General features: G+C 54.7%; 1 protein-coding gene across 3 annotated transcripts in view; it reads right to left on the bottom strand.

Moving 5' to 3' along the window:
• The window catches only part of SEMA6B (semaphorin 6B), a 37,759-nt gene that overhangs the window by 9,343 nt on the left and 15,610 nt on the right, over nucleotides 1–12,806 (bottom strand). For 2 of the 3 annotated variants that reach the window (XM_030796229.1, XM_030796228.1), the window contains exons 2-10: nucleotides 5,928–6,077; nucleotides 5,617–5,740; nucleotides 4,790–4,850; nucleotides 4,578–4,640; nucleotides 3,585–3,686; nucleotides 3,071–3,161; nucleotides 2,586–2,705; nucleotides 1,999–2,087; nucleotides 120–337 (exon numbers count right to left, since the gene is read on the bottom strand). In XM_030796229.1, coding sequence (XP_030652089.1) covers nucleotides 120–337; nucleotides 1,999–2,087; nucleotides 2,586–2,705; nucleotides 3,071–3,161; nucleotides 3,585–3,686; nucleotides 4,578–4,640; nucleotides 4,790–4,850; nucleotides 5,617–5,740; nucleotides 5,928–6,048 — 989 coding nt within the window. In that variant the 5' untranslated portion in view covers nucleotides 6,049–6,077. Of the gene's footprint in view, nucleotides 1–119; nucleotides 338–1,998; nucleotides 2,088–2,585; nucleotides 2,706–3,070; nucleotides 3,162–3,584; nucleotides 3,687–4,577; nucleotides 4,641–4,789; nucleotides 4,851–5,616; nucleotides 5,741–5,927; nucleotides 6,078–7,108; nucleotides 7,386–12,806 lie in introns of those variants that run through there. The other variant, XM_030796230.1, reaches the window with a different exon arrangement.

Below are 12,806 nucleotides of genomic sequence, written 5' to 3'. Positions count from 1 at the left end.
GGGGTCTAATCCAGTGGTGCCCCACCTAGGACCCAGGGCATATCTGAGGAGTGAATGCAGGCCCTGTCTACCCATGCCCACCAAAGGCTCCCAGTTCGCTCCCATTGGTGGGCGCTGACCTGTTGCTGGGCGTGGAAAAAACGGCCAGGACCACGGGCCGGCCACCGAGGCTGACCACGCCCGTGACAGCCTGCAGCACGTTGAAATAGAAATGGGAGTCCCCGGGCACAGAGCAGTTGAGCCGCGCCTTCAGGAAGGACGTCCACTGCTTCTCCAGCACACGGGGGGAGCCTCCCACGTCGTTCTTGCACACTCGGGCCACGCGGGACACCACCACCTGGGCGTGACAGTGGACAGACGGGGGCCTGAGCTCTGTGTCCCAGGAAGGCCTGCTCACAGGCTGTGCCACCCACCACCCAAGCCGGGATGGAGGAGTCTGACCCTGGCTCTGGTGGGACCCCGGCCAGTCACCGTTCCTCTCTGGGCACCGGCTTCCCTGGCAGAAATCCCCGGTGGGAATGTCAATGATGATAATAGCAACAGTGATGGCCATAATCATCACTGTTTCCACGCAGTGCCACATTTTATTCTGACGTCTTTTACACTCTTCCCGAGCGGGGCCTACTGATATCCCCCCATTGTACATGTGGGGACACTGATAAGAGGTGCAGATAAAAGGAAGTGATTTGTCCAAGGTCACAATAGTAGTTAGTGGCAGTCTGTGCACTTCAGCACTGCCTGGTTGCCTGGATGGATGGATGAGTGGATGAGAAGATAGATGGACGATTACAATGGAGGGATGAGTGGGTGGATGGATCAATAGATACCTCTGAAGAAGGATGACAGATAATGGAGGAGATGACGGAAGACGAGGTAATCAAGCAACTGGTAGATAAGTAGATGGATGGGTGGGTGGATGGATGAACAGATGGATGGAGAGAAAGCTAGGTGAATGGATTGGATGGATGCGTGGATAGGTGAATAAGTGGATGAATTAATAGATGGATAAGTGGGTGGATGGATGATGATGGAAGGAAGGATGGATGGAGGATGGATGGATGGTGAGTGGGGGTGGATGGTTGGATGGGTGAGTGGATGGATGGATGGACGGAAGATGGATGGATGGATGGATGGATGGGTGTGGGGGGTGGATGGATGGCATCCGATAAATGGATGGATGATGGGTGGCCAGATGATGATGGGTGATGGATGGATGGATGGATGGAGGGTGGATGGTTGGCAGGGATGGATGATGATGATGGATGGATGGATGGATGGGTGGATAGGTAGATGGATGAATGGATGGGTGGATGGATGGCATGGATGGATGTGTGGATGGATGGATGGATGGATGGATGGATGGATGGATAGGGGGGGGGGGTGTGGGTGGATGGGTAGATAAATGGATGGATGGGTGGATGGGATGGATGGATGGATGAATGGATGGGTGAATGGATTAGTGAATGGATAGATGATGGATAGATGGATGGACGGATAGATGGATAGGATGGAAGGGTGGCTGGATGAATTGATGGGTGGATGGATGCATGGACAGATGAATGAGTGCACAGATGGATGGTAGTGGGTGGATGAGTGAGTGGGTGGGCAGATGAGTAGATGGATTAATGGGGTCATGAAAGTGTGGGTGGGCTAAAGAACAGGCAGATGGGTAAGTGGGAGGGTGAGCAGGTAGACGGATGGACAGGGGATGAAGGATGGATAAGCGATTGTGGCTTCGTGGGTGGACAGGTGAATAGCAAGAGCACCAGGTGTATCTGACTTCCAACTCAAGTCCCTCGTCAGGGCTGAGTGCTCCACGGCTGCTTCGCAGATGCCTTCAGCCTCAGGGCCTGATCATGATTGGAAAGGAGGCCCTGGGGACCAGAAATGGAGGGCAGGACCCTCTCACCCTATGCAGGGATTCATGGATCCACCTCTGCCCCCTCACTTCGCATGATCAGAGCCTCTCAACTTCATGCCCCACTGCACTGGGCTCACCTTCTCCAGGTAGTTAAACTCCATCGCAATCTCCCGGAAGAAGAAGTAGACATGGCTGCCCCACTCCACCGCATGGACAAAGTAAGGCTCTGCAGGACAGGAGGGGTCAGAACTCAGCCCCTGACATGACGAAGGGGGTTTCTGTGGCTAAGAACTCCTGGCTTTTATGGTGAAGGGGGGACCTAGGCGGGTTACCCAGACAATATGAAACAGACTCAAAGTTTGGTATTTTGCAGGGGAAGGGAGGTCAGAAGCCTAAAATCGCTGTGTCTCTTGCTGCAAATGGCAACATCAACTATTTTTTGTTATCTTCCTCCCTCATGTGTTGAAGAGCTGAGTCCTGCTATATCTTTTCTGTGGTTCCATTTTGGGCTTCTAAGCCACCCACTTCCAGTGGGTTCTACTTTAGACCCAACTAAACTTGTTCCTCTAGCTTTCTAGTCTTCAAAAAGGCCAACAGATTCCAAAGATGTGGTGGAAATCCCCCCACCAAGCTCCTCTGGGACTCTTATTCTGGTGGGGGGATTTGATGAATGTCAGGTTCTGGGCCCTGTCAGGTCTGGGCCCACTGCCCTTCCTGGTCTCACCTTTGAACCACTTGGAGTCGTGTTTCACGGTGCGCAGGGTGGGCCTGTCCCCGAGGCTGCGGTAGATGACAGCATCAATGGCTAGGAAGTCGGTAACAGTAGCTGTGAAGAGCATCCCGTCTGGATGGGGGTGGGGAAGGCAGGCAAGAGATGAGACCACAGAGGCCAGGGGCTGGGTGGGTCGAAACTCGATTTTCTGAGACTGAGTCCTGAGCCTAGGGGAGCCCCTGTCTCCAGGCTGAGCCCTGATCCCATCCAAGCCCCACCTCCTGACCTTAACTGAGCCCCTGACCCTGGCTAAGCCCCAAACCCCACTGAGCCTCAATCCCAGCTGAGCCCCAAACCTGGGCTGAGAGTCTGCCCATGTCACAGCTGGGACAAGTGGTCATCCAGCTGCCTTCTAAATGACCCAGATGCTGGAGTAGAAAATGCCAGGTCTTGCCAGTGGCTGGGGCCGATCAGATGGAGGTTGGGGGGGTACTTACCAGAGAAGAGGGCAACATTGGCGTGCTTGGGGTCGTACGGGCAGCGGGCCATACCGCTGATGTTGTCTCCGACAGGCTGCAGGGTGTCTATCTGCAGGGACCATGGGGCCTAAGTGACAGATCTCCTGACCCCGCCTAGCAGCCCCTGGCTCCCTCTGCCCCCCACTCCAGGGGGAATCCTGATCCACCATGGATTACTGTGTGACCTTGGCCATTCACTTAACCTCTCAGGGCCTCAGTTTACTGATCTGTAAATGGGTTTAAGAGTCAATCCCTAGTTAGACCTGTAACTGGCTCATTGCCTAAGTAGCTACGGCTTCCCTGGCCCCCTGTACAGGCCTCGTTTGGACAGCGTGGACTCCTCTTGAGCTCAGGGGGAGGAGGCAGGGAGAGTATATCCAGGAAGGCTTCCTGGAGGAGGTGACACGGCCTGGGGAAAAGCCATGGCCAGCGGAGGTCGGGCGAGCAGAGGCCTGGAGGTTGGACCTGGGGTGCAGGGAGTCTGAAGACTCACGCTGTAGTTGGCGCACACCGGGTTGAAGGCGTTGGAACCGCACACAAAGAGCGTGGACTCGTCCCGAAGGAGCAGCACCTTTACGAAGTTTCGACACTCGCCCTGAGGTGGGGACAGGAGGAAGTGGGGAGCGCGATGTGGGCGTGGTCATGGTCATGGGCGTGGCCAGAACCTGAGTTGTGTGGGTGGAGGGCGGGTCTGTTGTGGGCATGGCCAAGGCTGGGGCCCTCCTTGGGACGTGGCCAAGGCAGGGGCTGAACCTAGGACTGGCTGGGCACACGGTGCGGCCCAGACAGGGAAACACTTGGTATCAGCAGTGCAGGCAAGGCCAGGATGGTGGGCATGGTCAGACTGTGGGCATAACCATGGCAACAGCAGAGTGTCCTAACCTGGGATGGAGGAGAAGGATCCGCCCTGGGTGTGGTCAGGGCCGATTGGGGTGGGGCATGGTCGTGACCAGAACTACCTGAGGCGTGGTGGGCACGGTTATGGCTGATCGGGGCCAGGTTGGGAGCGTGGCCAGAGCTGGTAGGGTGGGCGTGGCCTGGGCTTATTGGGGCGGGCCGGGGGCGTGGGGGGCGGGCAGGGCTGATAGGGAAGGGTCGGGATGGGGATCTGATCGATTGGGTGGAGTGTGAGCGATTGGGTGGCGTGTGAACATGGCCTGGGCTTGTTGGAATGAGGCTGGGGGTGGTGGTAGGACTGACTGGGGCGGAAGTGTGGGCATAGCCACAACGATTTGGGGCGTGGTTATGGCTAATTGTGGCTAGGTTGGGGGCCGGGCTAGGACCAATTGGGTGGGGACGTGGGCGTGGACATGGCTGTTTGGGGGTGTGGCCAGGGCTGGCCGTTGGGCGGGGCCAGAGCAGATTGGGGTGGGTTGGGGCGTGGCCAGGGCTGGTGGAGTGGGCGTGGCCTGGCCTGACTGGGGCGGGGCATGGGTAATGCCAGGGCTGATTCGCAGGGGCCGGGACCGAGCCAGGGCCAACTCACCTCCTGTTTGCCCTTCATCCGACACACGTTTATGTCGCTGGGGTTAGATCTCCAGGTCAGCTTCTGCAGACAGAGAGAGCTGGTGAGGGGGTACCGGGTCCCAGCAGCTCTAAGTGACCCCGCCGTGCAGGGCTGAATCCACCCAGCTCCCCGGTGCAGTGCCGCGTCCCTCTGGCTCTACCCCTCCACTCCCACCTGCACCCCTTCCTCACCCTCTGGTAGCGCAGCTCCGTGGACGTGGGGGGCTCCAGCTCTACCCGGTAGAGGTTGTCCCTGGGGGAGGGGCATAGTTAGTGAGACATGGGGGCTCCGCCACCCTCTCCCGTTCCATCCTTCCCACTGCCAATGTGGTGTGCACACGGGGGCACGCAGGGACATGCCAATGTCTCTGACACGAGCAACTCCAGCGCCGACCACACCCCCCCCTCTAAGGGCGCCAGCAGACTGCCCCCACGGACTGCCCCCAACACCATGTCCCATGGCCTTAGATCAGGTGCCCGACTCAGCGCCTCCGAGGCGCCCACCAGGCTCTCTCCCCTCACACCCTTGCCGAGGAAGCCGCCCTGCTCAATGTCATTGGTGACCTCGTGTAGTTAAGCCCAGTGGTCACTTCTGCATCCTCCTCATCCTCTCCAAAGCATCTGATCTGTCCGGTCTCTCTCCTTTCTGGGAAGCCCATCCCCAGAAGCCCCGTAATCTCACACTCGCTTCTCCCCACAACAGCTTCCACCTGGTCCAGCCTCAATCATAGCTAGCCTGGACAGCCCAGTCCCCTCCACCCTGGTCCCCTGGATTCCATTCTCACCCCTTCCCAGAAGCAGCCACCAGAGGGCGCGTGTGAGCATCTAAGTCAGGTCCAGTCCTTCCTCTACCTACAACCCTCCGTGGCTCCCATCTTCCTCCGGGTCACAGCCTGTCTTCCCAATGGCCCAACAGGCCCTGCACGACCTGCTCCATCTCCTCCCTGCCCCCGCCTCTTCTCTCTCTCCCCCTCGCTCATTCTGCTCGTCACACGCCTCCTCGCTGTCCCCAGCAATACCTGTCCCCAATGAACAGCGTCCTGTTGACCCGCAGGACTCGCTGGATGTTGAGGTCGTCAGCACCTTCTGCGGGGGTCAGGCGTCCGGGCCCGCTGCCCACAAACACGGGGTAGTGGTTCAGGTCTGAGTGAGGGGGTGGAGAGGGGTGTGAGCAAGGGCTGGGGGTGAAGAGAGGGTGGCCTGAGGTCATGCCCCTTCTAGGGGTAGCTCCTGAACTGGTTGAGTCCCCCAGTGGGGGCAGCAGACCCAACTGGGAACCGAGATACTCCCAAGGGACTCCACCCCCGCCCCAAGACACCCCCAGACTCACAGTCCCTGGGGGCCACGCTGAGCGGCGGCGGCTCCTCAGGAAAGAGGCCGTGGGCGCCCCCCAGTAGCAGCAGCAGAAGCAGCAGGGCCGGGCGGGGAGGGGACGCTCGCGGGGTCTGCATGGCGAGGGCCAGGCGACAGGAGGTGGCGCCTGCGGGCAAGGGGCGGCGAGGTGAGCGGCCTGCAGTCCCGCTCTCGGCCACAAGACGGCGCGCGAGAGCCGAAGACGCTCCTTCAAATCCCAGAAAAATTCCCCACGGGGATAATAATTAATAACAACAATAATGGCAATAATAATAATACACAGCACTGATTTAATTATCAGAACAACTTTATGGCCACGTGTGTGTGAAAGCCCAGGAAACGACTTCAAACAAAACTGCATTCGGAAATTTAAAACTAATAATAATAATTATAATAATAGATACAAATATCCTAAAACATATATTTAAAAATGCAATCTCAAACACATGCATAAAAATTCTTAGAATTAAAACACAAAAATGTTAAACTCAAAGGCTAAAAAAAAAAGAGTCAAAGGCTCTTGGAATTTTATAAGCCACAAGCTGGCTGCGTGAGGTGGCTCAGGCCTGTAATCCCAAGACTTTGGGAGGCCGAGGTGGGAGGATCACCTGAGGTCAGGAGTTCAAGACCAGCCCGCCTAACATAGCAAAACTCTGTCTCTACAAAAAAAATACAAAAATTAGCCAGGCATGGTGGCGTGTGCCTGTAATCCTTGCTACTGGAGAGCTGAGGCAGGAGAATCCCTTGAACCCAGGAGGTGGAGGTGGCAGTGAGCCAAGATCATACCACTGCACTCCAGCCTGGGCAACAGAGCAAGACTCTATCCAAAAAAAAAAAAAAAAAAGCCACAAGCTGGGAATGACAGTACTACATAACTACAGAATCACAGAATATTCCCCATGTCAAGGGCCTCTTCAACCCTGGTAGGTCTGACCTCCTTCCCAAGTCCAGCCTTTTCATCCTCCGCTTGCACACCTCCATGACAGGCATCTCACTACCTCTCAAGGGGGCCTGCTTCCGACTTCCATTCAAGGTAACTTTGCAGAAACTTCTAGGTGTGTGGTGTGGAGACCCTCTCCCATCCAGGTAATGACATGGAATTCACCCTCTGAACCCCCGCCCTCCATGCTGAAGGTCCCAGTTCAGGGCACCCCCTACCAGAAAGGGGTACAGTCCAGGTCCCGGAGCCCCGAATGAGAAGCTCAGCAGCCTCGTCCTTCTGGGAAGTATTGGGCAAGCTCCGTGCCCATTTCCCTGTCTGAGCAGCAGGGGTATCCCCCAGCCCTGCCCTGGCCTTGTGGCTCAGGGATTCTGAGCCCCTGGAGGTGAAGGTGATTCGCGACGACCGGCCCTGGGGTGCCTGCCTCCTCCAAAAACAGGAAGACCTTGCATAGCGCGGCTGGACTTCCTCTCCACGACCCTGAGCTTCCAGGATTTGTGACTCAGCGAACACCCGGATTCCACGTGTGTTGAGGGCACGGCCCTGTTTCCTTCAGAATTTCCTTCCCTGGCTCCTCCCCTGCTCTACAGCCTCCTGTGGCTCCCAGGGACCCCTGAGTCCAGGCCCCAGCCTCTCCCTGGGATTCAAGGCCGCTGACCTCAGACCCCACTTCGGCCTGCCCAGGCCCCAGCCTCTCCCTGGGATTCAAGGCCGCTGACCTCAGACCCCACTTCGGCCTGTCCAGGCCCCAGCCTCTCCCTGGGATTCAAGGCCGCTGACCTCAGACCCCACTTCGGCCTGTCCAGGCCCCAGCCTCTCCCTGGGATTCAAGGCCGCTGACCTCAGACCCCACTTCGGCCTGTCCAGGCCCCAGCCTCTCCCTGGGATTCAAGGCCGCTGACCTCAGACCCCCGGCTGCCGCCCAGCCCCGGACCGCTGACCTCAGACCCACTTCGGCCTGTCCAGGCCCCAGCCTCTCCCTGGGATTCAAGGCCGCTGACCTCAGACCCCACTTCGGCCTACCCTCCCTCCCCTCATGACAGACCCTCCCCTCATGACAGAGGCCTTTCTAGCCCCTACCCCAGAACCTAACTAAGAGCTCTGTCTGCCCTGTGCCTTTAAAAAAAATGGCTAAAATATATATAACATAAAAGCTGTCATCTTAACCATTTTCATTTAACTATTATTAGTAGTATTATTATTTGAGACAGAGTCTTGCTCTGTCGCCCAGGCTGGAGTGCAGTGGTGCCATCTCGGCTCACTGCAACCTCCGCCTCCCAGGTTCAAGCGATTTCCCTTTCTCAGCCTCCCAGGTAGCTGGGACTGCAGGTGCACGCCACCACGCCCGGCTAAATTTTTTTGTATTTTTAGTACACGTGGGGTTTCACCATGTTGGTCAAGCTGGTCTTGAACTCCTGACCTCATGCAATCCACCCACCTCGGCCTCCCAAAGTGCTGGAATTACAGGTGTGAGCCACCACGCCCAGCCTCCTTCATTCTTATTATTTTTTTGAGATGGAGTCTCGCTCTGTCACCCAGGCTGGAGTGCAGTGGCATCTTCTTGGTTCACCACAATCTCTGCCTCCCGGGTTCAAGCGATCCTCCCGCCTCAACATCCCAAGTACCTGAGACCACAGGCACGTGCCACCAGGCCCAGCTAATTTTTGTATTTTTAGTACAGACAGGGATTCACCATGTTGGCCAGGCTGGTCTCGAACTCCTGACCTCAGGTGATCCACTCACCTTGGCCTCCCAAAGTGCGAGGATTACAGGTGTGAGCCACCATGCCCGGCCACCTTCCGGTTTTTTGACAGTAGCCATCCTAATGGGTGTGACACGGTGTGTCTTTCATCTTGTGTTTTATCAGAATAATATTTAATTCTAGAAACTATTTCTTTAAACATTGTTTTAAGAGACAGGGTCTGGCTCTGTTGCTCAGGCTGGATTACAGTGGCACGATCGCCACTCACTGCAGCCTTGAACTTCCAGGCTCAAGCAATCCTCCTGCCTCAACCTCCTGAGTAGCTGGGACCATAGGTGTGCACCACCATGCCTGGCTTTTTATTTTTTTTGTGGGGGGGACGCAGGGGAAGGTGGACAGAGTCTCACTCTGTCGCCCAGGCTGGGGTGCAATGGTATGATCTCGGCTCACTGCAACCTCCACCTCCCAGGTTCAAGCGATTCTCGTGTCTCAGCCTCCTGAGAAGCTGGGATTACAGGTGTGCACTGCCACGCCCGGTTAATTTTTGTATTAATTTTGTAAAGCACTTTGGGAGGCCAAGGCAAGAGGATCACTTGAGCTCAGGAGTTTGAGACCAGCCTGGGTAACATAGTGAGACACCCCCGCATAATCTCTACAGAACATAAAAAATTAACCAGGCGTGGTGGCACATGCCTGTAGTCCCAGCTACTTGTGAGGCTGAAGCAGGAGGATCGCTTGAGCCCAGGAGTTCAAGAATGCAATGAGTTATGATTGGTCCACTGTACTCCAGTCTGGGCGACTGAGTGAGACCCTGTCTCAAAATAATACAATAAAATTAAATTAAAACAACAAAAAAATCCCCTAGCAAACACAAAGCACTGCCAGGCATTGTCATAAGTACTTAAATTAACTCATTTAATCTTCACAACACCCCCAAGGGGTGACTGCTCTTTTTTCCTTTTTTGGAGACAAGAGTCTTGCTCTGTCGCCCAGGCTGGAGTGCAATGGCGCAATCTCGGCTCACTGCAACCTCAGCTTCCCGGGTTCAAGCAATTCTCTTGTCTCAGCCTCCCGAGTAGCTGGGATCACAAGTGCCCGCCACCATACCCGGCTAATTTTTGTATTTTTACTAGAGATAAGGTTTCGCCATATTGGCCAGGCTGGTCTTGAACTCCTGACCTCAGGTGATCCACTCGCCTCGGCCTCCCAAAGTGCTGGGATTACAGTTGTGAGCCACGGCGCCTGGTGGGCCCTTACTGTTTTTAAGTACACACAGTTCACTGGCATTAAGAACACCCACATAATTGTGCAACCATCACCACCACCATCTCCAGAACTTTCTCAACTTCCCAAACTGAAATTCTGTCCCCATGAAACACTCACTCCTCACCCCCCTCCCCAGCCCCTGGCACCTCCCATCCTGCTGTCTCTGTGGACCTGATGCCTCTAGGCACTTCCTAGGAGTGGGATCACACAGTGTTTGTCCTTTCGCGTCTGGCTTCTGTCACTGAGCGTGAGTGCCTCAAGATGCATCCACACTGTGACCTGTGTCAGGATTTCCTTCCTTTTTTTTTTTTTTTTTTTTTTTTTTTCCTTTTTTTGAGACAGAGTCTCCCTCTGTCTCCCAGGCTGGAGTGCAGTGGCATGATCTCAGCTCACTGCAACCTCCGCTTCCCGGGTTCAAGCCATTCTCCTTTCTCAGCCTCCCAGGTAGCTGGGACTCCTGGTGCGCGCCACCATGCCCGGCTAATTTTTTTTTTGTATTTTTAGTATACACGGGGTTTCACCATGTTGGTCAGGCTGGTCTTCAACTCCTGACCTTATGCAATCCGCCCACCTCAGCCTCCCAAAGTGCTGGGATTACAGGTGTGAGCCACCATGCCCTTCATTCTTATTATTTTTTTGAGATGGAGTCTCGCTCTGTCTCCCAGGCTGGAGTGCAGTGGCGCGATCTCAGTCCACCACAATCTCCCAGGTTCAAGCGATCCTCCCGCCTCAGCCTCCCGAGTACCTGGGACCACAGGCGCGTGCCACCACACCTGGCTAATTTTTGTATTTTTAGTACAGACAGGGATTCACCATGTTGGCCAGGATGGTCTCGAACTCCTGACATCAGGTGATCTGCCCGCCTTGGCCTCCCAAAGTGTGAAGATTACAGGTGTGAACCACTGTACCTGGCTACCTTCCAGTTTTTTGACAGTAGCCATCCTAATGGGTGTGACATGGTGTGTCTTTCATCTTGTGGGGTTTTTTTTGTTGTTGTTGTTGGTTTTTTTGTTTTTTTTGTTTTTTTTTTGAGATGGAGTCTTGCTATGTCGCCCAGGCTGGAGGGCAGTGGTGCCATCTCGGCTCACTGCAAGCTCCGCCTCCTGGGTTCACGCCATTCTCCTGCCTCAGCCTCCCCAGTAGCTAGGACTACAGGCTCCTGCCACCACCACGCCCGGCTAATTTTTTGTATTTTTTAGTAGAGACTGGGCTTCACCATGTTAGCCAAGATGGTCTTGATCTCCTGACCTCATGATTCACCCACCTCGGCCTCCCAAAGTGCTTGGATTACAGGTGTGAGCCACTGCGCCCAGCCTCATCTTGAGTTTTATCAGAATAATACTTAACTCTAGAAACTATTTCTTTAAACATTGTTTTAAGAGACAGGGTCTGGCTCTGTTGCCCAGGCTGGAGTACAGTGGCACAATCACCACTCACTGCAGCTTTGAACTTCTGGACTCAAGCAATCTTCCTGCCTCAGCCTCTCGAGTAGCTGGGACCATAGGTGTGCACCACCATGCCTGGCTTTTTTTTTTTTTTTTGGCGGGCAGGGGGGCGGGGGCGGGGACAGAGTCTCACTCTGTGGCCCAGGCTGGAGTGCAGTGGCTCACTATCAGCTCACTACAATCTCCACCTCCCAGGTTCGAGTGATTCTTGTGTCTCAGCCTCCCAAGAAGCTCGGAATACAGGTGTGCACTTCCACGCCCGGTTAATTTTTGTATTAATTTTGTAAAACACTTTGGGAGGCCAAAGTAAGAGGATTGCTTGAGCTCAGGAGTTTGAGACCAGCCTGGGCAACATAGTGAGACACCCCCTCACAATTTCTACAGGAAATAAAAAATTAACCAGGCGTGGTGGCACATGCCTGTAGTCCCAGCTACTTGTGAGGCTGAAGCAGGAGGATCGCTTGAGCCCAAGAGTTCAAGAATGCAATGAGTTATGATTGGGCCACTGTACTCTAGTCTGGGCAACCAAGTGAGACCCTGTCTCAAAAAAATAAAATAAAATAACAACAACAGGCCGGCGCAGTGGCTCATACCTGTAATCCCAGCACTTTGGGAGACCGAGGTGGGCGGATCATGAGGTCAGGAGATCGAGACCATCCTGGCTAACAAGGTGAAACCCCGTCTCTACTAAAAATACAAAAAACATTAGCCGGGCGTGGTGGCGGGCGCCTATAGTCCTACCTACTCGGGAGGCTGAGGCAAGAGAATGGCGTGAACCCGGGAGGCGGAGTTTGCAGTGAGCCGAGATCGCGCCACTGCACTCCAGCCTGGGCGACACAGCGAGACTCCGCCTCAAAAAAAAAAAAAACAAAAAACACCTAGCAAACACAAAGCACTTGCTAGGTGCCAAGTATTGTCATAAGTACTTAAATTAACCCATTTAATCTTCACAACACCCCCAAGGGGTGAGTGCTTTTTTTTTTTTTTTTTTTTTGGAGACAGAGTCTCGCTCTGTGGCCCATGCTGGAGTACAGTGGCATGATCTCAGCTCATTGCAACTTCGCCTTCCCAGGTTCAAGCAATTCTCCTGCCTCAGCCTCCTGAGTAGCTGGGATTATAGGCATGCACCACCACACCCAGCTAATTTTTGTATTTTTAGTAGAGATGGGGATTCACCATGTTGCCTAGGCTGGTTTTGAACTCCTGGCCTCAAGTGATCCACCCTCCTTAGCCTCCCCAAGTGCTGGGATTACAGGTGTGAGTCACCGCACCCAGCCTGGTGAGTTCTCTTAATAGGTCCCTTATACAGACTCAGAAACTGAGGCACGGAAAGGTAAAGTCATTTGCCTGAAGTCAGGGATCAGCGGAGCCCACAGATCCTGCTCAATTTTACTTATTTTGATAATAACACACAACTGAACCCCAAATGTTTACTGCGGGGAGTCCAGGCCAGTTCACAACGAACCCCATCTACTTAGCTTCAGTTTACCCCCTCGATCTGGG

Source organism: Nomascus leucogenys, chromosome 17 (assembly GCF_006542625.1).
Source record: "Nomascus leucogenys isolate Asia chromosome 17, Asia_NLE_v1, whole genome shotgun sequence".
NCBI lineage: Eukaryota > Metazoa > Chordata > Mammalia > Primates > Hylobatidae > Nomascus > Nomascus leucogenys.
This window is presented reverse-complemented; position numbering and strand designations above follow the sequence as displayed.